Source organism: Eretmochelys imbricata, chromosome 7 (assembly GCF_965152235.1).
Source record: "Eretmochelys imbricata isolate rEreImb1 chromosome 7, rEreImb1.hap1, whole genome shotgun sequence".
In the NCBI taxonomy this organism is placed as follows: Eukaryota; Metazoa; Chordata; order Testudines; family Cheloniidae; genus Eretmochelys; species Eretmochelys imbricata.
The window spans coordinates 55638745-55662213 of record NC_135578.1 but is presented as its reverse complement, the minus strand read 5'-3'; the positions used below and the strand labels follow the sequence as shown (position 1 = coordinate 55662213).

Below are 23469 nucleotides of genomic sequence, written 5' to 3'. Positions count from 1 at the left end.
CACAATGATTCAAAATTGAGTATTTCGTTTAGACTTCCTTGTTTTGTTTCAACTTTCTCATTTCATTTTAACTTTCTTCTTTCGTTTAACTTTCTTCTTTTGTTTTATTTTGCTTTGACATATATTATTGAAACTAAGAATTTGGTATTATCAAAATGCTTTGTTTCAATGTTACTGCATCAAAATATTTTGGAATATTTTGTTCCACCAAATATTTCAATATTTTGATTTTTTGTCCCAATTTGAGATAAAAACAAATTTTAAAATGTTGGAATTTCCTGCAGGACAGAAATTCCATGTGTGTCCCTTTGGATCCTGAATGAAATCCACTGAATCTGAACCTTTCTTCACAGAAGTCTATGTTGTCTCTTATGATTCATTTCTAAGTTTAGGCCATACATCTGCACTTCATGTCCAACCACAGAGTCACATCTGTGCTCTGACATCTGCATCATGGCAGCTTAACAAGGAAGCAGTAAATCAGGGAGGACCCAAAGAGGCTCCAGTGGTGAGGACCTAGCCTCAAGATCCCTGCAGTGGAGTGGATGTTCAAAGCACCTGAACGATGCAGCTCTCTGGCATTTCGGCACATTTGATTACATACCACAAAGATGTTCTCCGATTGGTCAGCAGGGAACCTTCTCTTACACACTGCCTGTTTCTGATACACTTAAAGAGTTCCTGCTATTTGTATCTAAGTCTCTGGATGTTTTCACTTCACATTCCCCATTAGGCCTATCAACATCTATCTTATGTTCTATGGAACACAGTTATGTTGGCTCCAGTTGGACTGGAATACAGGAATTGCCAGACCAGTGGTCCATCCATCCAGTCCAGTATCCTGTGACTGCAAGTGGCCAGCACCTGGCACTTCATAGAGAGGCATGTCCAAGTAGGTCCCAGGAAAAATTTCTTCCTAACCCTCAGATTGGCTTAAGCCCCAACATGGTTGGATTTTCATTTTCAGAAGGACACCTATTTGGCTTGAATAATTTCCGATGAAGTGAGTTGTAGCTCATGAAAGCTTATGCTCAAATAAATTTGTTAGTCTCTAAGGTGCCACAAGACCTCCTTTTCTTTTTGCGGATACAGATTAACATGGCTGCTACTCTGAAACCTGTTTTACACATTGTAATTTAACTAGCCTGTTTTTTTCCCCTTACCTTCCTGCTTCCATTCTTTGTTTGGGTGTCTGCATGCTCTGGGTGTCAACTCTGTTGTCATATGAATGAGCTGAATTCCCTTACCCTTGACTTAAGGGTCTCTCTGACTAGCTTCCTCATTGTTGTCAAATGCACATTTTCTAAAGCGGACTGTCCCAAAGCTAGTTTTTGGTATGATCTCTGCAATGGAGATGATGAACTTCATTATACAGTAGTCACTAGTATCGAGTGCCTCAAGGAGAATTACTTCTTAAATAAACTCCTGTGGGTTACTAAGCATATGTCTACACTGCAGAAAGAGGTGTGTTCTTAATTTGGATTAAAATAGCAGAGAAGGCACGGCAACACTGCTTTAAGCATAAACTGGTTATAAGCTTTAAATATGTGGTTACCTGAATTCACCCATTATGACTGGTTTTTGACTGCTATACATCACCTTTGTGTTCCCCTCGCTCTCGAACCAGCTGGGGGCCAAGCCAGCCCTTGGCACAACTTAGAGCAGGTTTGGGGCTGTTCTGAATGATGCTGGCTCTGAACTACTTGGACATTTCAACACACAGATAGCTGGCAGGGCAAACTTTGCAGCCCCCTTGCGCTGCTGTAGTGGTGCAAAGGGGCTGGAGTGGTGCAAGGGGCTGGAGTGGGAGCCAGAATCTGACCCTATCACTTTTCCTGATCCTATAATCTTACAAGTATATCCCCAGTTATCTTAGAGCAGTGGGTAGTTTGTTAGCCCTAGGCAGAGAAGAGTACTACTACTAGCCAGTACCTCTAGGGATATAATCAGGGATTAGTCAATTAAGGGTATTAGAGCTCAGACCTGCACACATTTATTGTCAGTGATAGTGCTCAATGTTGTGACTAGCCCCAATGACTAGCAGTATGCTCAATAACGTTTACCAGATCAGCCCCTTAGCTAGCTATTCCTGGGGTCTGGGCAGTGGCTAGTTGGCCTTTCTGTGAGCAGCAGGCAGTACAAGTTAGGCATGCATGTGCTGAGTGAAGATATTTATCCCTAGCCAATGGGTAGCAGAGAGCCATTTGTCTCTCGGATGCATGGAGCAGGTAGCTAGATATCCTTATTCTGTGGTTAGTGGCTGTGGATAAGAGCAGTCAGACTGGGGGTGGCTGGTTAGCCCTTGGGTTGTTATAATAAGTAGTTTTCCTTGAACTGTGCTACTTATTCCTGGTATGTGGGCAACGGGTTCTTAGTGAGTCTAGGTTGTAGCACTGTAGCCACCCATGGCTGTAGATATTAAGTTACCATTGGCATCTGGTCCTTAGCTGTCCTGGGCTTGGAAAAAAGATAGCTCGTTACCCTAGGCAGGTGGGTAGTTAATTATTATGAGCCATGAATAGTGGATAATAATTTACATGGACAGTTGGAAGTTAACTATGATTGTTAATGAATATTAAGATTAATTAATTACCATAGGTTATAGATAGCTAGTTGCCCTTAGCTGTGATGAATCAGTTTTCATGGGCAGTGGGTAGTGCATTATGTTTGACTGTGAGCCATGGGTAGCAGGCAGGGCTTTAAGGGCAGCAGAGACACTGATGGGAAGGGATTTAGAGCGTTAGCAGAACACTCCAGTGCCTGAGCAGAATGATCAAGGCCTATACACTGGCTAAGCACAACACAAATGCTTTTGTCATTGACTTACCAGGTACCATTCCTGCGAGAGTTGAGGTTGGGTAGCTGCCCTGTCCAGTCGGTGGGACATGGGGTGGGTAACCGGGCAAGGTGGTGCTCGCCATGTCACGACCTGGAGAGAGAAGGAAGTGGGGACAGAGGATGAGCAGTGTCTTGAACTGAGATCCTTCAGCACAGAACTGGTGTCTCCTTTGTCCACACCAAGTGGCCAGGAGCCTCTTGGGCAAACCACTCTGCCTGGGACCTCTGACTTTCCTTTTCATTGGAAGATTTTGTTTTGGAGACCTTGATGCTTTTGAGTCCAAGCTGCAAAGAGGGCACTGAAAAGGAGCCTCTTCAAGGCTCAGAGTTATTCATTTCGTCCCATAGTACACACCAAAGCCTCTTGGGCAGCTTGGATCTATTTAACCTAATCGAAGCAAATCTAAGCTGCATAGGAAGTTCTACCACATTCATCACTGGAGTAGCTGAGCTCCTGCACGTGATGCAGGCAGAGAGAGGTGGCATGGTCCAGTGCCTAGAGCTGTCAGGAGACCTATCTTCCATTCCTAGCTCTGCCACTGTGCATCCTTGGGCAAGTCACTTCACTTCTCTGTGTCTCTGTTTCCCCTCCCACTATTTGTCCGTCTAGGCTATAAGCTCTTTGGGGCAGGGACTCTCTTCCCACACGTGCACAATACCTAGCACAATGGGGCCCCTCTAGGTGCTGCTGTCATACAAATAAAAAATAGGACCTGGGGTTTTAATTTGATTCCCTCTTTACTTCTGTCACAGATACAAGTTTCACTGGTTCTTTTGCAAGCCCCAGAGTCAAGGACGCCTTCCGCTCCAGGGGATGGGCATGGGGATGGGTGCAGGAGGAGAGGGGCATAGGCCAGTAGATGATAGGGGTTTATTTTTCACCCTAAGTGCAGCTGTGGGGTCCTTGCTTGCTGCCAGAGGCATGTCCTCATTGGTTCGCCTGAAAGCGGGCCAGCAAGAAGGGAATTTTGCTGTGAGTGCTCATTGCATTTAAATGAAGTAAAATCATCTCAGAAGCTGCTGGGAGTTTCAAGCCAAAACCAAAATAAAAATCCCTCTAAATAAATTAAGACAGTCCTTTCCCCACAGCTGCTGGGATCTTACCAGCTCAACCTCCTCTGCTACCTACTGAGCCCGCAGCCCACACCAGCCCTCCAGATTCCTCTACTGAGCTGTAGCTTGCCATGGAGCTTGTGCCGTTGGCTGCTGCCTTGTTAAATCCATTCTCTGTTCTGTTTGGAGATCTGGGTCCCAATTCTCCTTCATCTGTGCCCATGTGAATCAGGACCAGCAACCTCCCCGGAAGTCAACACAGTAGCACTGGTGTATGTAAATGTAAGGAAAACCAGGCCCACTGTTTCAGCTCAGCTTATGGGAGAAGTGAAATCTGTGGACTGGGTCTTGGAACCAGCCTTACACCCGGCACTCAGAGGAAATGAACCCTACTTCCCAGCAGAGGGTGAGTTCTCTCTAGGGTGTGGTGGGTAGAATCAGTGTCACAGCTTTTGGGCTTTGATTAGTGATTGGTGAACCAGACTGGTTAAAATAAGAAGAAATGCAAACCTTGGTCTGTCCCTTGAGAGGGTCCTCACCCATTGCCGTCTCGCCTCACCCTTGATGGTGGGAATTGGTGTGTTGGTTCTGCTGCACTCTGTCCATCCCCCAGAGGTGATGCCTAAGAGTGCATCATGCCATTCTATTCTCTTCTATTCTATAGGTTCTTATCCCACCCTCATCACGGTGGTACCCTAGTGGTACCCTAGTGATTTCCAGTCATGCATTATGACGAGATAACTGGCTCTGTGGATGAGGGGAAAGCAGTGGACGTGTTGTTCCTTGACTTTAGCAAAGCTTTTGACATGGTCTCCCACAGTATTCTTGCCAGCAAGTTAAAGAAGTATGGGCTGGATGAATGGACTTTAAGGTGGATAGAAAGTTGGCTAGATTGTCAGGCTCAACGGGTAGTGATCAATGGCTGCATGTCTAGTTGGCAGCCGGTATCAAGTGGAGTGCCCCAAGGGTTGGTCCTCGGGCCGGTTTTGTTCAATATCTTCATAAATGATCTGGAGGATGGTGTGGATTGCACCCTCAGCAACTTTGCAGATGACACTAAACTGGGAGGAGAGGTAGATACACTGGAGGGTAGGGATAGGATACAGAGGGACCTAGACAAATTAGAGGATTGGGCCAAAAGAAATCTGATGAGGTTCAACAAGGACAAGTGCAGAGTCCTGCACTTAGGACAGAAGAATCCAATGCACCGCTACAGACTAGGGACCGAATGGCTAGGCAGCAGTTCGGCAGAAAAGTACCTAGGGGTCACAGTGGACGAGAAGCTGGATATGAGTCAACAGTGTGCCCTTGTTGCCAAGAAGGCCAATGGCATTTTGGGATATATAAGTAGGGGCATTGCCAGCAGATCGAGGGACATGATTGTTCCTCTCTATTCGATATTGGTGAGGCCTCATCTGGAGTACTGTGTCCACTTTTGGGCCCCACACTACAAGAAGGATGTGGAAAAATTGGAAAACGTCCAGCGGAGGGCAACAAAAATGATTAGGGGACTGGAACACATGACTTATGAGGATAGGCTGAGGGAACTGGGATTGTTTAGTCTGCGGAAGAGAAGACTGATGGGGGATTTGATAGCTGCTTTCAACTACCTGAAAGAGGGTTCCAAAGAGGATGGATCTAGACTGTTCTCAGTGGTAGCTGATGACAGAACGAGGAGTAATGGTCTCAAGTTGCAGTGGGGGAGGTTTAGGTTGGATATTAGGAAAAACTTTTTCACTAGGAGGGTGGTGAAACACTGGAATGTGTTACCTAGGGAGGTGGTGGAATCTCCTTCCTTAGAAGTTTTTAAGGTCAGGCTTGACAAAGCCCTGGCTGGGATGATTTAGTTGGGGATTGGTCCTGCTTTGAGCACGGGGTTGGACTAGATGACCTTCAGGGGTCCCTTCCAACCCTGATATTCTATGATTAAGCAATATAACTAGCATCTGTCATGTGTGGGTTGTTCTTTTTTTCATCCTCTCCCTCGGGGGAGAATTGTGTGTACACTGGAGCATCCAGGCTTCGGACTCACTGGGCTTTCCCAGGCTGAGCAGCCTGGCACATTATAGCAGGTGTCAAGTGGGGAAAAATGTCACTGAAAAATGGTGGAGAACTCTAGGCTTGACATCCCTGTACTAAAATGCTGCCGTGGCAGGTGAAGGACATACACACTGACATTCCTACTCAGATGTGGGCACGCAGGCACATGCACACAAATCACACCAGATCTAGGCACACCCAGATCTAGGTACACCCCCTTCAGATTCACACCCAGATCTAGGTACACCCCCTTCAGATGCACACCCAGATCTAGGTACACCCCCTTCAGATTCACACCCAGATCTAGGCACACACAGATCTAGGTACACCCCCTTCAGATTCACACCCAGATCTAGGCACACTCAGATCTAGGTACACCCCCTTCAGATTCACACCCAGATCTAGGCACACCCAGATCTAGGTACACCCCCTTCAGATTCACACCCAGATCTAGGCACACCCAGATCTAGGTACACCCGCTTCAGATTCACACCCAGATCTAGGCACACTCAGATCTAGGTACACCCCCTTCAGATTCACATCCAAGTATAGGCATCCCCACCCTCACATTCATACCCAGATGTAAGCACAGCCCCCAGCCTACATTCACACCCACATGTGGAAAATACAGTGGGAGTTGGACACCTAATTCCCTAAGACTCCTTCAACAGTGCCAACCTGGAAAAAGAAGGTGACAGCTCTCCTCCATCTCGGTCAGTGTGGTGATGCAGACGGTGCCACCATCTTGGCTGTGGTGGAATCAGACCAGATTACACATCAGCATTTCTCCGTGGGTTTCTCTGCTGACATCACATAGGGGCCCTGCTTTACTTTGCTGGGGTTTCACTTGGTTGTAGATTGGTAGAACCTGTGACACTCTGGGGTCACGGGGGATAAAGCTGCCTAGTTCTTTAGATGGTGTTTTGGTTGCCTCTCAAAAAACATCAATGGCCCCATTGAGGAACCTTTTTTCAGGGTGGTGAACACTCACTGACATCAGTGGGACTACTCAAATAAAGAGAACGGCAAGGGGAATAAGGGTTCTGCAGTGGAGCCCTGAGCATGCCCTGCATACAAACTGCTTCCAGTGTCAGTGCGCAAACAGGCTCATCACCTAAGTTCCCTGTAAGCTGCATGGCCACTATGCAGGCAGGGAGAGGCACCCCTCACCCAGCCCAGCCCAGGCTCGCCAGAGCTGCCAGGGAGAGGAGCCCCTTCCTCAGCTTGACCCAGCGCAAGCCTGCAGAAGCTGCCGGGGACAGGAGCCCATCCACCGGCCCGGCCCAGCCCAGCGCAACCCAGCGCCACTGGAGTTTCCGGGGAGAGGAGCCCGTCTGCCAACCCAGCCCGGCCCGGCCCAGCCCAGCCCAACGCCATCAGAGCTGCGGGAGCCTGTTGCCTGGCCCAGCCCAGCCCAGCCCAGGCCCGCTGGAGCTGCCAGGGAGAGGAGCCCCTTCTCTCCCCCGGCCCGGCCCAGCCCAGGCCCGCCAGACCTGCTGGGGAGAGGAACCCCTCTCCTGGTCTGGCCCAGCCCAGGCCTGCCGGAGCTGCCATGGCCGGGGAGAGGCACCTCTTACCTGGCCCCGAGCTGCTGTGGCGAGAGAAGGCTGGGGGGAGTCCTCTCTCACTGCCACAGCCTCAGGGCAGCCTGCATCCCAAACCCCTCATCCCTGGCCTCACCACAGAGCCCACACCCCCAGCCGGAGCCCGCACCCTCTCCCACACCCCAAACCTCTTCCCCAGCCCTGAACCCCTCACTCCCAGCTGCACCACAGAGCCCGCACCTCCCCACAAATCACACCAGATCTAGGCACACCCAGATCTAGGTACACCCCCTTCAGACCCCCACACACCCCCCAACCCTCTGTCCCAGACCTGAGCCGCCTCCAGCACCCCAATCACCTCATCCCCAGCCCCACTCCAGAGCCTGCACCCCCAGCCAGAGCCCTCACCCCCACACACCCCAATCTTCTGCCCCAACCCTGAGCCCCCTCCCACACTCTGAACCCCTCAGCCCCACCCCCACCACACATCATCTCCAGACTGGTGCACAGAACAAAATTCATTCTGCACATGGATGTAAAAAAATAGAGGGAACACTGCTCATCACCCACCTGAGCTCACAGGTCAATGACAAAGTCAGATTGCTGTCTGATTTCTGACAAGCCCACATTGCCAGGCCATTCCCGCAACCCAGGAACCTCCTGAGTGATCAAAACGGAGCCCTCGACTCAACTGTGGCTCTGAGCTAGAGAGCGGAACCTTGAGCTTTCTCCCATCTACAGTTCCCTGCCTGGCCTGAAGGCAGAGAGATACTGAAGGAACCTGCATCTCCTGAAACATTTCACCGTGCTCTGCTCCAGAGGCTGCTTGTCCAATGTGCAACTAGAGGAGCATTGCTGGAGATAGCTTGGGCTTGGAGAGACACAGAACTCAGAAGCACCATGAGGCTGCATTAAAGCTTGGACCAAGAGAGCTCACAATACTGTTTTGCTCTCTGGTCTCCTACTGGGAGGTCTTCAAAAGAGCCAGAAAATGAGGAATAGAGATTTTAACAATGCAAACATTGATGAAAAGGGAGACATTAGAGCAGGGGTGGGCAAACTTTTTGGCCCGAGGGCCACATCGCGGTATGAAACTGTATGGAGGGCTGGGTAAGGAAGGCTGTCCGTCCCCAATCAGCCTGGCCCCCACCCCCTATCTGCCCCCCTCAATCCTCCAACCCATCCAACCCCCCCACTCCTTATCCTCTGACTGCCCCCTCCCGGGACCCCCGCCCCTAACTGACTCCCTGGAACCCCACCCCCTATCCAACCACCCCTGCTCCCTGTCCTGTGACTGCCCTGACCCTTATCCACACCCCCGCCCCCTAACCATCCCGCGGGACCCCACCCCCTATCCAACCCCTCCTGTTCCCTGTCCCCTGACTGCCCCCTGGGACCTCCTGTCCCTTATCCAACCCCCGCGCTCCCCACCCCCTTACCATGCAGCTCAGAGCAGCAGGAGCTCGCAGCCCCGCCGCCCGGCCGGAGCCAGCCGCACTGCTGGTGTGGCTGCAGGGTAGCGGGGACAGCAGGGGAGCGGCCGGAGGCTAGCCTCCCTGGCCAGGAGCTCAAGGGCCAGGCAGGACGGGCCCGTGGGCTGGATGTGGCCCGCGGTCTGTACTTTGCCCACCTGCGCGTTAGAGGGAATAACAACAACATAGGAAGTAGAAGGTAGAGGTGGCACTGTTTGCACTGGGCACTTTCCAAATGCGAGAGGGACGCATAGGAGGGTGCGGGGAGTGGGATGCAAGAAGAGGCAATCAGGAGAGGATGGGGTGTGGAGGGAAGCAGTGCAGGAGGCAGGGATGGGAGAAGGATGCTCTGAAGCTTCTGGACTGTCCTTCCTGCTCCTCCATCCTCTCTGTGGGGTCAGGGTGGATGGCGATGTGTTGCCAAAACCCTTTTCCCTAGGAGAAGTCACTGCTGTGTCATCTCAGACCCAAGCTAGGGTTCCTTGGTGGAGTATGGTATATCTCCATTGAGAAACTTCTGAATGGGAAACCCAGATGTGGCAGAAATGGGCCAGGTCAAATTGACCAACAGAGTACTCAGTGAAGACCCAGGTAGAACCTAGTTCTCAGGGAGGTAGGTTACCAGACTGATACCCTGGGCTCCCAACCTAGGTGTCTCTGTCAGGGACTCACCCAGCTCAAAGATCTAAAATGTGGCTATAGCCTAGCACCCATGGTCGTTTGTGCCCTCAAGAATGAGGCAAGTGTCAGAAAATCTGGAAGAGAAGACTGTATGATGGGCTCAGGCCCAATCCAAGTTTGACATGGCAAACCATCTACCCTCATGTCAATGAATGGAATCACTCTGCCATCATGGCAGGTATTGCCAGGGGCATATAGGTGAGTCAGCTTGGGTGACCTTGGTTTGTACAGTTAGGCATGTGATAGATGGCAAAGTCTTTCAGACTCTCTCATCACCTGGATGGGCCTCATCAACTTCAGGTGCCCGAATCGATGCTAGGTTATAGCACCTGTCTAAGTGGTGAGAGAGGGGAGAGTTTCTATCTCTGAGTGCTGCTTATTCTGAGTGCACCATACGATCCCCAACATGTCTGCCTCCAGCACATCTGTCTCAAATAGGTTTGCTGGTAGTCAAAAAGGCAAATTTGCTATGTATGGTCTCCTCCAGGGCTCTGGAACCTTTATGGACAGCAAGGAACCCTGAGCACTGGGACCTCTTTGCAATAAGTTTGTCTGCAGTGAGGACACAAGTATATGACACATTTCAGTGCAAAATGACAAATGTGGTGAATTAGTGCCCAGGTACCTGTACCAAGTGCACTGTGGTCAAGCGTGATCACTCCCTACCTTTGTAGCCTGGAGATTTGCATGGCAACTCAGCAGCATAGAAGCTGAGCATCTCTCACATAACTGGAGAGAAGCTGCCCTTCCAAACTGGGGTTCAATAACCAACCCAGGACAGATTAGCGTCAGGCATTTGCAGGTCTCTATATCCCAGCGTAGCACAGCAGGCATGGCTGGCACCCAGAAGGAGAGGGGGGCAGAGAGCAGGGCTGGTGGAGGGAATCGTGGGTGGGCAGGAGTGAGGGGTGGTATGGGCAGAGGTTAATCCTGTTTGCACAGCCCCCAGGCACATGGAGTTTTTCCAGTCCCCCCTCTGCTTTATTTCTCTTTTAAAGCATTGAATTTTCAGCTCTAATCCCTTCTAAACCGCAACATTTTTCAGGCGCTCTGTGTAAGTGAAACCATAATCTCTGGTAAAACAGACTGCTTAAGCTGCTGCAGCATTAGGCCAATCTGATCCAGCCCCTGGATTTCCTCTCTGCCCAGCCACCACAGAGAGGATTTCAGCTTGAAAGGCTGACTAAAGCCCTCGCAATGGGAACAACAGCACCAGGCCTTGCCTTGCAAAGCTGGGTAGGGTTAAGGGACCAGAAGCTATTTGTCCCAGTGTTTTGAGGTGGTTAAAGCCCCTGCCAGACTTGCAGTGGAGATGATCCCAGACCCCACTTGCACACATCAGGGCTTAGGAAGAAAAATTCCTCACACCTTTCAAAGGCAGCACCTCGTACTCAATGGAGGGGGATATAGGGGTGGAGAGCAACACGGCATGGGCAACAGGGATGCAGATATACCAAAGACCTTCCTCTGGTGGGCAAAGAGTGAATCATCAGAGGGCCAAAGATGAGCATCTGTCTGTCACTCTACACTAGGAAACGGCATAGTTGTAACTCACTGGCAACACAACTCCACTGGTGGACAACACATACACACGTCTACCACCATGTTATCTAACCATGTCCTGAGTAAAAGCACCTATGTTTGTCTGCAACATAGCTTTCCCCATTTCTACCACTGGTAGAGCTACCCAGGTAGTGAAGTACAGCTACTCAGTGTGCCATGTAGACAAGATTGATCAATCGATCCCATCCTCCTAAGAATCTCTCTCTCTCTCTCTCTCTCACACACACACCTAAGCACCTAGAAGAGACACCCATTTTTCATTTTAACCCATCCCAAATTTCAGTTGCAGATTCAGTCTGGATCGTCGGCCCTTTCCATTGATTTTCACTGTAGCTCTTTAATGTTGTGGTATTTCAGGTAAAGGAAGGCAGACCTCTCCCCACATCTCCCCCCACGCACACACATCCTGGCAGTGGCATCAGTCTGACGCCGTGGTGCTGCAACACGCTGGCTTGTCTCTTTCTCACTGGGAGGGGTGTCCCTCGATAAGATTGCATTAGGGAACCCCGGCGGTATCTGTCAATGTCTTATTACTATGGAAATTGACCAGCAATTGAATCAGAAATGGAACAGCTTGTGACCCCTCCGAAGAAGTGGAGAGCTTCATCCTAGGCTCCCTACACATTGTAAAGGGCACTCAGTGTCCTGATGCTGCCCAGAGTCATGTTGGGGAAAGTTTTGGGGGGCCAGGGTGTGAGGGGGTGTAGCTACTAGGACACTCATCTGTGACAGAACAGCAGAGAACTAAATATCTTCCCCACTTTCAGCACTTCTCTCCCCCCTGCACTGGCTGAGTTATGGCTGTTTTCCTTCCCTCCTAACACTCTCCTCTGTTATCCTGGCGGGCAGGTGGAATTGGTGATCTCTGGCCTAAATTCCCCCCGCGATTTTGGCCAGACAGCGAGAGGAAGATTCACAGCTTTGGGTTCCTTCGGAGACTCATCTCGGCATTTATTGCCCTCTCTGTGGCTGATGGGGGAGTGGGGGAAGCGGGTTGGTTTTCAGGAGGGATAAGCTGCTTGTTTTTCAGTGCTGATTTCCTGGAGGACAAACAAGCTGCATTCAGGGTTTCTTTTCTTTACACAAAACAAGGAAGGGAATTCCTGGATGGCATGTCCCCACTCAAGGGGTCACTAGGCACACCCTTTTAATGCACTCCTGTACACTGTCTTACCAATATTTATGAGTCCCTCAGCATTTCCCTGGTCTATCTAACGTCCTTATCTGGCCCCCATTCCTATTGTATTTGAGCACTTCCTGATCTTTAGTGCATTTATCCTCATACTGCCCCTGTGAGGTAGGGAGCACTATTATCAGCTATTATGATAGCTGTTGACTGACTCTGATGTAAAATAGATTGGTGGGTCCATGTCACAGAACTGAGGCACAGAGAGGCTAAGTAACTCACCCAAGGTCACACAGGAAATCTGTAGCAGTGCAGATCTTGAACCCAGCTCTCACAAGTCCTATGCTAATGCCCTAACCATCGAACCAGCCTTCTTCCCCATGGCAACTCCCCCTCACTTAGAACAGATTGTCCAGTGCAAACTGGCAGGGCCAGATCCTGAGTTGCTGTAAATTGGTGAAATTCCACCAAAGTCAACAGAGCTGTGCCAATTTCCATAGTCAGGATCTGGCTCCAGAGGTCTTATGAGTCCTGCAGGTGTGACATACTGTATCTCGCACTGTGGCTGTTTCCACTCCTCATTCCTTGACCTTCCTTTTGTTATGTTCCAGCTAAAAATCATACTGTATTTAAAACTCTCTCCCCCTTTCCCTGTGTTGCTAACATTCCCTTGGTTATAACAATGGAAAGGATGCGAAGACCCTAATCTGCTTTTCAGGGCCACTGCTCTTGCTTTCTGTTTGCACTGCACTCTGGGTGGACAGCGGACCGTGCAAAGCTAGTTTCTGTTTCTGCTCCGATTCATTCACCATTTTCCAAGCCTTAGCCCAATGCTGTCCTTTGAGTTCTCAGCAGTGCAGGGAATTGCTGAAATACATATGCAAAGGAACAACCCCAAACCTGGTTTTTCTTGAAAGTCAAAGCTGTTGTGATTTTATTGATGTTTATATCAGGTTTTGTAATGCCCTTGCACCTTCCTTTTTAAAACTGTATTTTACAAAATCTACATTTTTGGGGTCGAAAATAGCTCTATAAATCAACTGACATGTTACCTCCACCTCCTCACCTGCTGGAAAAATTGAGGCTCTGTAGTCCTCAAATACAGTACAGCATGAAGCTTCCAGTATATTGGGTGGATGCATGCATTCTGTCAGAACACGCTTAACGTTAATCAACTGGTGTAGCCCCATTGAAGTCAAGTCTACATGGCTCTAGGAACATTTATCTGCAGATACAACTGTTAAAACCTGGACAACGAAGGATGTGCCTGGTAAATTTGGCAAACGCATTAATTCAGTGCAGCCTCATTTGTTGACTCCTAGTTCATTGGGATGTTGCATTCACATGAGAATATTCACATGCTTAAAGTGAAGCATGTGTTTAAGTGCTCTGCTGCACTGGGGCTTAAATGTGGCCAACTAAATGAAGGTGCCTTCAAAGTATGCTCAGAAATACTGTCAGAGCAGGAGACATGTCAGTTTCCAGTATACTCCAGGGCCATCCTAGGCATGTGCAGTCTTTCCTCTGTAGAGATATTCTTCTATTGATACTGAGGCACAATGAATTTTCCTGGAGAGTCCCTCCCCAATTCTACACTGATGAGAGAAGGCCAGAGCCTTCCACACACTATCCAGCTCTCTGAAAGCATGCAGGAGCAGCTCCCACTCTACTGGCAGATGGCCTGCCTGAATATAGCCCAGGTTGGTGGAGCTGAAAACTCACTGCCATTTAATGATAGCTGTTGACTGACTTTGATGTAAAATAGATTGGTGGGTCCATGTCACAGAAATCGCCATCACAAGAGGCGCTCATTGGCAGCCTCTTAAGAAAAGCCTAGGACTGAGGGGGCATGGGGACTACATAATCTTCTTTCCTAGAGGTGGCCCCTTGTGTTCAGGGTTGAGGCACAATTGCAAGGTCGTACCTGCACTGAGGCCAAACAGATCTAGGAATGTCAATTCACTCTATCTCAAGCACCAAACTAACTTAAATATTAATTTAAATGTGGCATCATTTCTTGCAGGTGCAGCCACATCCAGCTTTTCATGCCCATCTGCCTTTCACGCTCATTCAAGCCTGAGATTCACTAAGTCCTTCCTCTTCAAAATCCTTGTCTATTCCCTCCTCTGTGCCTTCACAATTATCCTCAATGAACCTTCCCCTGAAAGCTTGGAACTAGCTCCTCTGATTCCTGTCCTCTCCCTGCTATTGCTAAGCTGTCTGGCCAACCATCACCTTGGGCCATTTGGTCCTGGAAGTCATTGAGCGGAGTGATGCCTTTTGCTTTCCCACCTCTTCTGATAAGATAAGGAGATAACATCTCTCCTGGTGCTGGAAAGTCACTCCTTGTCTGCAGATGTGCCGTGAGATCTATTGCTATCGTCTGATCCCAAATAGAGAAGGAGCTTACGCTACATCTTGGCTCTCCAAAATCTAAACAGGTATCTTGGAAGGATACAGTTGCGGATATTCATCCTCAATGCAGTTTTCCCTTTCCTCCTTAATCTGCACTTGACCTAATTTGACATATTTCCATGCTGCAGTCTGTCCTTTCTAACAGAAAGTATCTCCATTCTGCTGGAAGAGCAGAATCATTCCCAGTAACAAGTGATCTTCTCAGGGCTTGCAGCAGCACCATGTGTATTTGTCATTTGCCTCTTGGTGACTGCCATTCAGTGGAGGCACTGGGTATGCAGGACTGAGCGTTTGGTGTAAGAAGTTCCAGCCAAGAGAGTGACCTGTAAAAGCTCAAAGGTCTGTCTTTCTCCAGCCTTTGCCATCTATGAAGCAAATTCCTAACTACCAGCAGTTAACTGCAGAGGAACTCAATCCCTGAGCAGAATTGTTCCCTAGAGTCAGTGGTTACAGTAGATTGGAGCAAGAGGGGAATTCTCACCAACCCAAGCAAGGAGCAGGGGAGGTTGCTTCTATCCCAAGCCAGGGAGAGGAGGGGGAGTGTTCTGCCTCATTTTAATCCCTGTCTCAAGTTCTTTGTTCAGTCCACCAAAGCACTGGGGCTCTCACCGTGCCACTGGAGAGATTATTTCTAACTGGAGTTCACTGTTAAACTGTTTCACTGCAGCTTGCTTGAGTGGCAAAGACAGCAGCTGAAGGTGTTTGCTATAGAGGAGGTCACCATTGCAACAGGTGGTGAATTCTATTTTCTTAAATGTGGACCATCACAAGCACATTGCTGTGCTTCCAGGAACTAGTTCAAATGCATGTGGTTTTGCTCCAGAAAGGAACAGGATCAGGTTCTTTATTACACTCATTCCATCCTTTCTCCATGAGGAAATCCTCTTTCCCTTTCCTCTGATGCACAAGGTCTTGAGGAAGGTGAGACTTTAGGGCACTTGCACATTTCTGGTAGCCTCTGCTTGGGCACATCATGGATTAGTTCTCAGGCCTTGACACTCTGGATGCTATTTGTTCCTCTAAGGTCAGGCCTTCTTTCTCAGGGAGAGAGAAGGGTTTTCCATGAGAGCCCTGGCACTTGGTGGCTTTGCTGGTGAGAACCATGATGTGAAGACTATCCTGCTTCTGTCCATACATGCTAACCAGATCACTGCAGTATCTCGGAATTCTCCATGTCAGAAGACAAATGGAGGTGCTTTTCCATTTCAGTTGATCACAACGTGTTTTAAAGTACCTGTTTGCCCCTTTGCTTGGATCATAGCTTAGTCTGGACTGCAGGTGGCTGCAGTTAAGGTTCATTTAGCTGATACTGCACCTTTCTAGGAGCGAACTGAGGGAAATTTTTTCTTTTCCTTGCCTACAGACAAACTTTTCTCAAAGGGCCATCTTCAGATACAGCCTCCTGCGAAATAGAATGTTCTCAAATAAGCTTGCAAGCCAATTGTGAGTGTTCACTGGGTTTTATTTTCCTCAAGATTGGCCTTCTCACACCTCCTGATGGCCATCCTGTTGGTTAACCCTCCTTGATTGAACTGAAGGACCTCCATCCTGATACCAAGCTATTACTGAAAGCCACTTGAGAATTCCATCTCATTATTCTCTTCTGTTCTCAGGTGCATATTCCAAAAGGGGAGACTTTCCTCCATATGGTGGATGTAAAGGAGGGCCCTTAATTTTTGTTTTGGTAGAATTAGAGCCTTTTTAAGCCTCCTTATTTCATTGAAAAGTTCCACATCCCATTACCAGCACTTGTGGAAACATGCAGCTTTCCTCTGCTCCCTTCTGTGTGATAACTACTTGTCAGTTTCCAAGAATGGGGATCTGTGAAGCCCCTGATGATGGATGAGAACAACCTGCTGAAGTTTTTTGGGTTTACATTCCCCCTCCAGGTGCACACTCATCACTTCTCCCTGCCCACTGGCTTTTAGAATTGTTGCTTCTGGGTTGGTAGTTACAAAGAAGGGAGACAGGCTGTCCTTGCACCCATGGTCTCAACTCCTCCATCCACATGCATTGAGACCCAAAACTTGGGTTAGGCTCCAACTATGTTATCAATCCCATGAATAGTGTACAACCCCAAGGAGGACAATATTCTTATTGGTTGTCACCCACAGGTAAAGAACTTTCTGTACCATTTCACTTTGGCTGCTCCTGAGTTATTATTTCTCAGACTTTTGGGGTGCTGCACTCCTATAGAAGTCTATGGGAACTGCAAGCCCTGAGCACCTCTGAAAATCAGCTCACACTGTATATATTGTCGCATTAGTGTTGCTCTTTGCTTTCCCAGTACTACATACCCTCCCCACTCACATGTCTATGGGGACTATCAAAACACACAGAAGGGCCAAAATGACCAAGGGACGTGATGGATTCTCCATCACTTGAAGTCTTTAAATCAAGATGGGAATTCTTGCTAAAATAAATGCTCTAGCTCAGTCACAAGATATGGGCTGGATGCAGGGATCACTGGGAAACATTCTCTGGCCTATGTTATGCAGGAGGTCAGACTAAATGATCAAAAATGTCCCTTCTGGCCTTGAAATCTAAAGAAATTGGCACATGTGGGTGGCTCAACATTAGGCACCTTACTTCCTAGTTAGGTCAGGGGCCCAATTTTCAGAGGTGCTGAGCACCTGCAGCTCCTACTGGCTTCAGTGTAAAACACCTCTAAAAATCAGTCCTCGCTCTTTCTTAGGTTCTCAGATATGGCTGCAGCTGCCTAACTTGAAGCCCCCAAGCTTGGCCTTGGTTTCTGAGAAAGCAGTTCGGTTCCCAAGGATCTGGGATTTGCCCCAAGTTTCATCTCCCGAGCACTCAGCTCGCTGGCATGAAGGAGCCTGCCCTATCCCCCTACACACGCAGGAGATGAGCTGAAGGAAATGTGGCTGCTAGCGGTTCTGAGGCCATCCTCTGGCACCTGGGGGACAGCAGCAGCACACTACACAACTGCACGGCATCAGCTTGGGAAGGAAACGGCCAGCCGATGTTCCAGAGGAAGCGTAAGGGTGGTCCGCCCACTCCACTGTGAACCAATGACATCAGGTGGTGACTCTTCAGGAGGTGACGGGGCAAACAGATCATCGAAGGTGTTCCAGATTCACTGTTTGGAGGTTAGTCCTCAGTGTTGGCCTTGCTAAGCAAGGTTCTGCCTTTTGTAACCACACCACTGCAGCTGCTCTTGGAATATGCACTGGGATATGCTGCTAGTGCTCTTGGCAGATTCTTCCCTTCATGGTGGGGAGGTCCCTGTCTTCTTTGCTTCCAATAACATCATGTAGTGTCGGTGATCAGTGGCCCTGACTTTCAGCACCACACACTTCCCTTTGCTCTCAGTATTTCCCTAGAGCACTCTGTGGATCAAGGAGCCCACTGGTGAACCTGCCCTTGCATGGGACACCAGAGGAACACAAGCCATGCTCTGCAATCCCTCTGGGGTTACAGGCTGCAATATTTAATTTACACACCTCCCAATCCGATTTCACAGACAGAAAAGACACTATCAACCCCTGCCAAAGTAAAGCCACTCACCATATTATTCTTTCTGGAGACTTCAGAGAGAGCCCTTCCTTCTGGCCTAAGCTGGCTGGAGCCCCTGGAGAGCCTCTCCCCCCATCCAGCCCCCTCCTAAACTGTCCAGAGCTTGGACAATAGGCAGGACTCTACAGTCTCAGAGTGTAGCATGTCCAGTGTTCAGAGGCATCGTCCTTTCCACAAGCTGAGATGGCGCGCTCCTGGGAGTCACAGAGACCCCCAACAGTACAGAAGAAAAGGGTCCCTTAGGTATGGGTGACCTCAAAGCCCCTTTATCTCATCTCCCAGCCTTATAAGACTTGGCCCTCATCCTAGCGCTCAGTTGTGATGGTCATCCCCACGCAACAAACTGGTAAACGGAGACACTGAAATGTCACATGACTTGCCCAATGTTACACACCAAGAGTGAAATTCTGGCTCCACTGAAGTCAATGGCAAAACTGCAGCGGGGCCAGAATTTCAGTCCAAGTTAGAAACAGCCAGGAACAGAACCCAGTTTTCCTAAGTCCCAGTCCAGTGCTGCATCCACTATGTCACACTGCCTCCTCCAAGCACCCTGAGCAGCCAAAGCCCTGAACTTCAGGCAGGCACATCCAGTGTCCCTTTACTGGAGGGGAACCTGCTTTGCCACAGAGTACCCCTCATGGTCCTGCCCCCCCATAGCTCTTGGCCAGTGGATGATCAGGAAGTGATGCGCCGCTCCTCACCTTGACAGCCCCTCCAGAAAACTCTGCCTGTCCCCATAACAAACACATTGTGAACCATTCATCTTTAATGGCTTATGCAAATCAGGGGGGACATCAAATCAATGAAGATCAATAACTGCAGCCGTTTAATTGCCAGGAAAAACATTTTAAGAATGAGCATTATCTGCAGCCCTTTCTCGGGTAATGGCGCCATTAATCCAAACGTTGGATCCCGGCCTAAGTGCAGAGGAATAATCCCCCACCCCTTGTTCTCTGCCCCTCCCCGCGCCTCCTGGGTTGGGTTTTATCCTCTTTTCATTTCCAGTATCTGAATTTCCCCGTCATTACTGCTGGCAAACAGCTCCCAACGTTAATGGTTCTGCTTTTGTTACTCTGTGCCTGATTGAAATGTCGCATACAGATTGAGATGTTAGTGCTAAGTTGCCACCTGGGAATGTCAAGCTGGGCCTGAAATGAACTTTTTCTCACTCTCAGATCCAGATGGATCAGGCGGGGATGTTCCCAAGCTGAGCTGGGAGTGTTCCACGGTGCAGGGTGGGTGGATGGCTGGGGGAGGCACTGAGCTCAGTTTCTGCAGCAGCTCAGGGCCTCTTTTACAGCCCCCTCTCCTCCAATCCATTCCTGAGGGTCAGATCCAAAACGTGTGCAGAGTCTCAGGCCTACTGGGATTCTGCTCAAGTCCCACAGTGGATGACTTTCTCTGGCCTGTGCTGTGCAGGAGGTCAGACTAGATCATCTGATGGTTCCTTCTGGCCTTAACAGCCATGAATCTTTGTTCCCCTCCCTCATCACAGGCCAGTGGAAGGAAGAAGAGGGGATGTGCTGTGTCTGATCCTGCCCCCCGGCTTAGAGAGGTGCCTCTTGTGAGAGAGATAAGGGTGCCCTATTCCTCTGGCGCTGCCCTATAGGTGAGCAAGGTCAGGTCCCCCAGATCCTGTGCTCTTTGTCAGGGAAGCACCCTCTGTTAGAGGTGTGTCCGGCCCCCTCAGCTGGTCTGTGCCCAGAGGTGCATCTCCAGCCATATATATCTGAGAAGGAAGGAGGAGAGGCACAGTTGTCCCACAAATTCCAGCTGTCTAAGTAGCTCTGTAGTGCTGGGCTGGGTCAGCCTCCTACATACCCCAGGTCAGGCTCCGATATCAGCCAAACCAAAACCTATTCCCCAGGAAGTCTCAGGACTCGCATCGCTTGGCTCCCTCAAACTGAGACCCTGACCTTGCCCCAGTGCCCAGTAAACCTTTCCAGGCCTCTGGCCAAATAGCCCATGTATCTATGGGTGACACTCACTTATGCTGCTGGATCCCACCTGGCGGTCAGAGGTCTCCAGATCCTAACATGGCATCCTACAAAATCCCTGTGGTCAGTGACTACTCTGGGGGAAGCTGAGTGATGCTGGAGCCAGCCATGCCGGCTGCCTAGGAGCCATACCCAATTCAGCCACCAGCCACACTGACCCAGTGGGCTACTAGGCAAGACTGCTGCAAGGAAATGTGGGAGTCTCCTACAAAGGATGAGTGAGGGCATATGGTCCCCCTGGAACTGTCCCCTGACTGGCCACAGAGCTTTTTCCATTTCAGGGGACTACCCCCCAAACAAATCACCTAGGCAAATGTAACCTTGGAGATTTGGGGTACTAGAGCCATCCACCCACTGGCTCAGCTGCCTCTGAAGGCTGGAGAGCAGTGCGCTGGCCCTTAAAGACAGGCTATGTCCCATGGCTCACTGGTGCATTTCCTCTGAATGATCAGCAAGAGTGTCTGGGCCCAGCCTGAGATCCCAGCCAGCTGCTTCCCTAGTGAGGAAGGTGGCTCAGCTCCACCTTGCTTCCTTTGTCATTACCACCAGTCCTTAGTGCCATTGTGCTTGAGGTCATTGCATCTCCCTGTACTTCCCCTATTCCTCACTCAGTCATGAGATACCTCCGCATCTTCCGCCATTCTCAGTCTTCCTGTCTCCTGGGGAACTGCCCCTTTCTCTCAGAGCCTCAAATGCTTCACCTAACGGAGTTTTCTCTAGCACATAGCCTTTCCCCCATGATAGACTTCCCCAGGTCTATCTGCAAGCAGCTGCACCAGGCTACAGGCCTCCAGGAGAAGTTGGGGCCAGCCCCCTTTCCTGTTGGACGATTTGAGGCCAGTTCTATGGCCGTGAGTCAGCTACTTCTCTTACTGATAGGACCTGAGACCCTGGCTTGTTCTATTCATAGATACCTGGGCGATTGGGAGCTCCTGTATAGCACAGGCCAGAGAACTGCCCCAAAAATAATACCTAGAGCAGATCTGTTAGAAAAACATCCCACCATGACTTAAAAATGGCTAGCGATGGGGAATCCAACATGCCCCTTGGTATATCGTTCCTATGATTAGTTACCCTCACTATCAAACATTTACGCCTTATTGCTAGCCTGAGTTTGTCTAGCTTCATCTTCCAGCCATTGGATGGTGTTAGATCTCTCTCTGTTAGACTGAAGAGCCCTTAATTGAGTACTTGTTTCCCATGTAGATACGTATAGACTAATCAAGCCATCCCTTAGCCGTTCCTCATCTTACATTGCTATGGACCTAGACAGTCTAACTCCGGCACAAGGGTGCCACCCCCAGCACTAGCATCTTCTGAGCCATCCACAGCATGAGGATGCAACAATGAAAGAGCCTGCTGGCTCAGAAATTGTCCCTTGCTCCTTTGTGCCCTGGTCCCCCAGCTGTCTCACATTTGGTTTCATTTCCTCCCTCTGGCTTCCCACTAACACCTGATTTTAATGTGCCTGCTATAAGGGAGAGGGGAAGCTGGGAGCTGAGCTATTTTGACAGATGCTGTAGGAGGCACATGTGCTGAGGGGTGGGGGAACTTAGCCAGGATAGTTTAGCAGCCCTCGCTTGCAAAGGAGAGTCCTAGCTTGCAAGTATCCCTTCCAAATGTTAGGGCCAAATACAAACCTAAATAGCTAGTTCTCCCCGAGAAGTCCAGGTGTGAGCAATGAGTCTGTTGTTCCAAACATGAAGGAGAAATCTAGGACATAGCAACACAGGTTCTCTTCTCTGTCTGCCTGTCCTATCCCAATTCACAGCTGGGCAGACCTGTCCCTGAGACACACCTGGGCACACCTGTATGTATGGGGGGAGGGATAGCTCAGTAGTTTGAGAATTGGCCTGCTAAACCCAGGGTTGTGAGTTCAATCCTTGAAGGGGCCATTTGGGATCAGGGCAAAAATTGGGGATTGGTTCTGCTCTGAGCAGGGGGTTGGACTAGATGATCTCCTGAGGTCCCTTCCAACCCTGGTATTCTATGATTCTATGATACCCCCGGCTGCCAATGCTGTGAATTTTAACCTTGTCTTTACCTCTTATATTCCCCAGGCCCCCTTGCTCTCTCTGTCTATTCCGGTGTTAGCCACAGAGCTGCATCTTGCATCGGGAGAAAAAGCAGAAGCTAATGGTGATGACTTGGGAATAAATGAAAGTCTTAGGAGTGCCATTTGGGCAGGAAGCTTACCGGTCACCACGGGGTACGTCTGGGGTCCTGAGACGTTGGTCCCCAGGTCTGGGTTAGCAGAGGCAGATAGACTTGACTTGACTTCATCAAGACCAGGGGTCAGAGCTGGGAGGGAGTACTCATTACCCTGGGGAAGAGAGGAGAGAGACAGCTCACTACTGATGCACCGAGAGGAAGGGAACAGCATACAGATGGGGGGCGGAAGAGGAGCGACGCCAAACCCTGCACAGATGGGAAAGGAGGAGGAAACAGAGCAGATGAAGGAAAAAGGTGGCGGGGGGCAGGGAGCTGTGGACGAGACCCTCACTTCTGCTGTGAGCAGTGGCTCCTTCCCCATCTGGGTAGCAGTGATGGAGAGGGACCAACAATGGGAGTTATTCTGCTGCGGCCGAGCACAGAATGTGGCCCATTCCCTCTGGTGTGGCCAAAATTTCAGCCTGTGGGCGAGGGGGAAAGTTTGTGGGTAGAAGCTCAAGGGGGAGCAAGAAGGGATGTGGCAGCCTCTCTGGTGAAGGAGACATAAGGGCATGGCTAACACATACGTCCCCATGGTTGGGGCAGGATGTTAGAGTGAAATGACAGGGATGCCGGGGCATTTCTGCTGCAAATAGGGCCTTGTAGGCCGGTGGCCATTGTATCTGAGCTCAGTTTGCTCGGAGATTCCCCCCACCTCTTTCCTGGCTCTTGAGAAACAAAGAAGCCTCATCCCCCACCTCTGTCACTTTGTGCATCGGGGTATGAAATTGGGGAGGGGGGAGAGCCACATGGCTAACAGAAGGGTAGGAGGGGGAGAGCCACTGAATCTGAAAGGGTGTCCTGTCCGAAAGGCTCTGGTAATTGCCTTTTTATTGTGGCAGCCTCCAGACCAGACGCAGAGCCAGAGAAACCAGAGGGACTACAAAAACACAAGAAAAGTTGCTCTGATTAATATTACGTTAAATTAAAACTGATTTTCTGCTCTTTCTGCTCTGTTTTTTTCCATCCGCTTCTCCAACCCATCTACCCGC

The 23469-nt window shown here is 49.7% G+C and overlaps 1 protein-coding gene across 5 annotated transcripts in view; it reads right to left on the bottom strand.

Annotated features, from left to right (window-relative positions):
- The window catches only part of PAX2 (paired box 2), a 99788-nt gene that overhangs the window by 7368 nt on the left and 68951 nt on the right, over nt 1–23469 (bottom strand). For all 5 annotated transcript variants that reach the window (XM_077821371.1, XM_077821372.1, XM_077821369.1 and 2 more), the window contains 2 exons: nt 22463–22589; nt 2828–2929 (listed from right to left, as the gene is read on the bottom strand). In XM_077821371.1, the coding sequence (XP_077677497.1) occupies nt 2828–2929; nt 22463–22589 (229 nt within the window). The remainder of the gene's footprint in view (nt 1–2827; nt 2930–22462; nt 22590–23469) is intronic.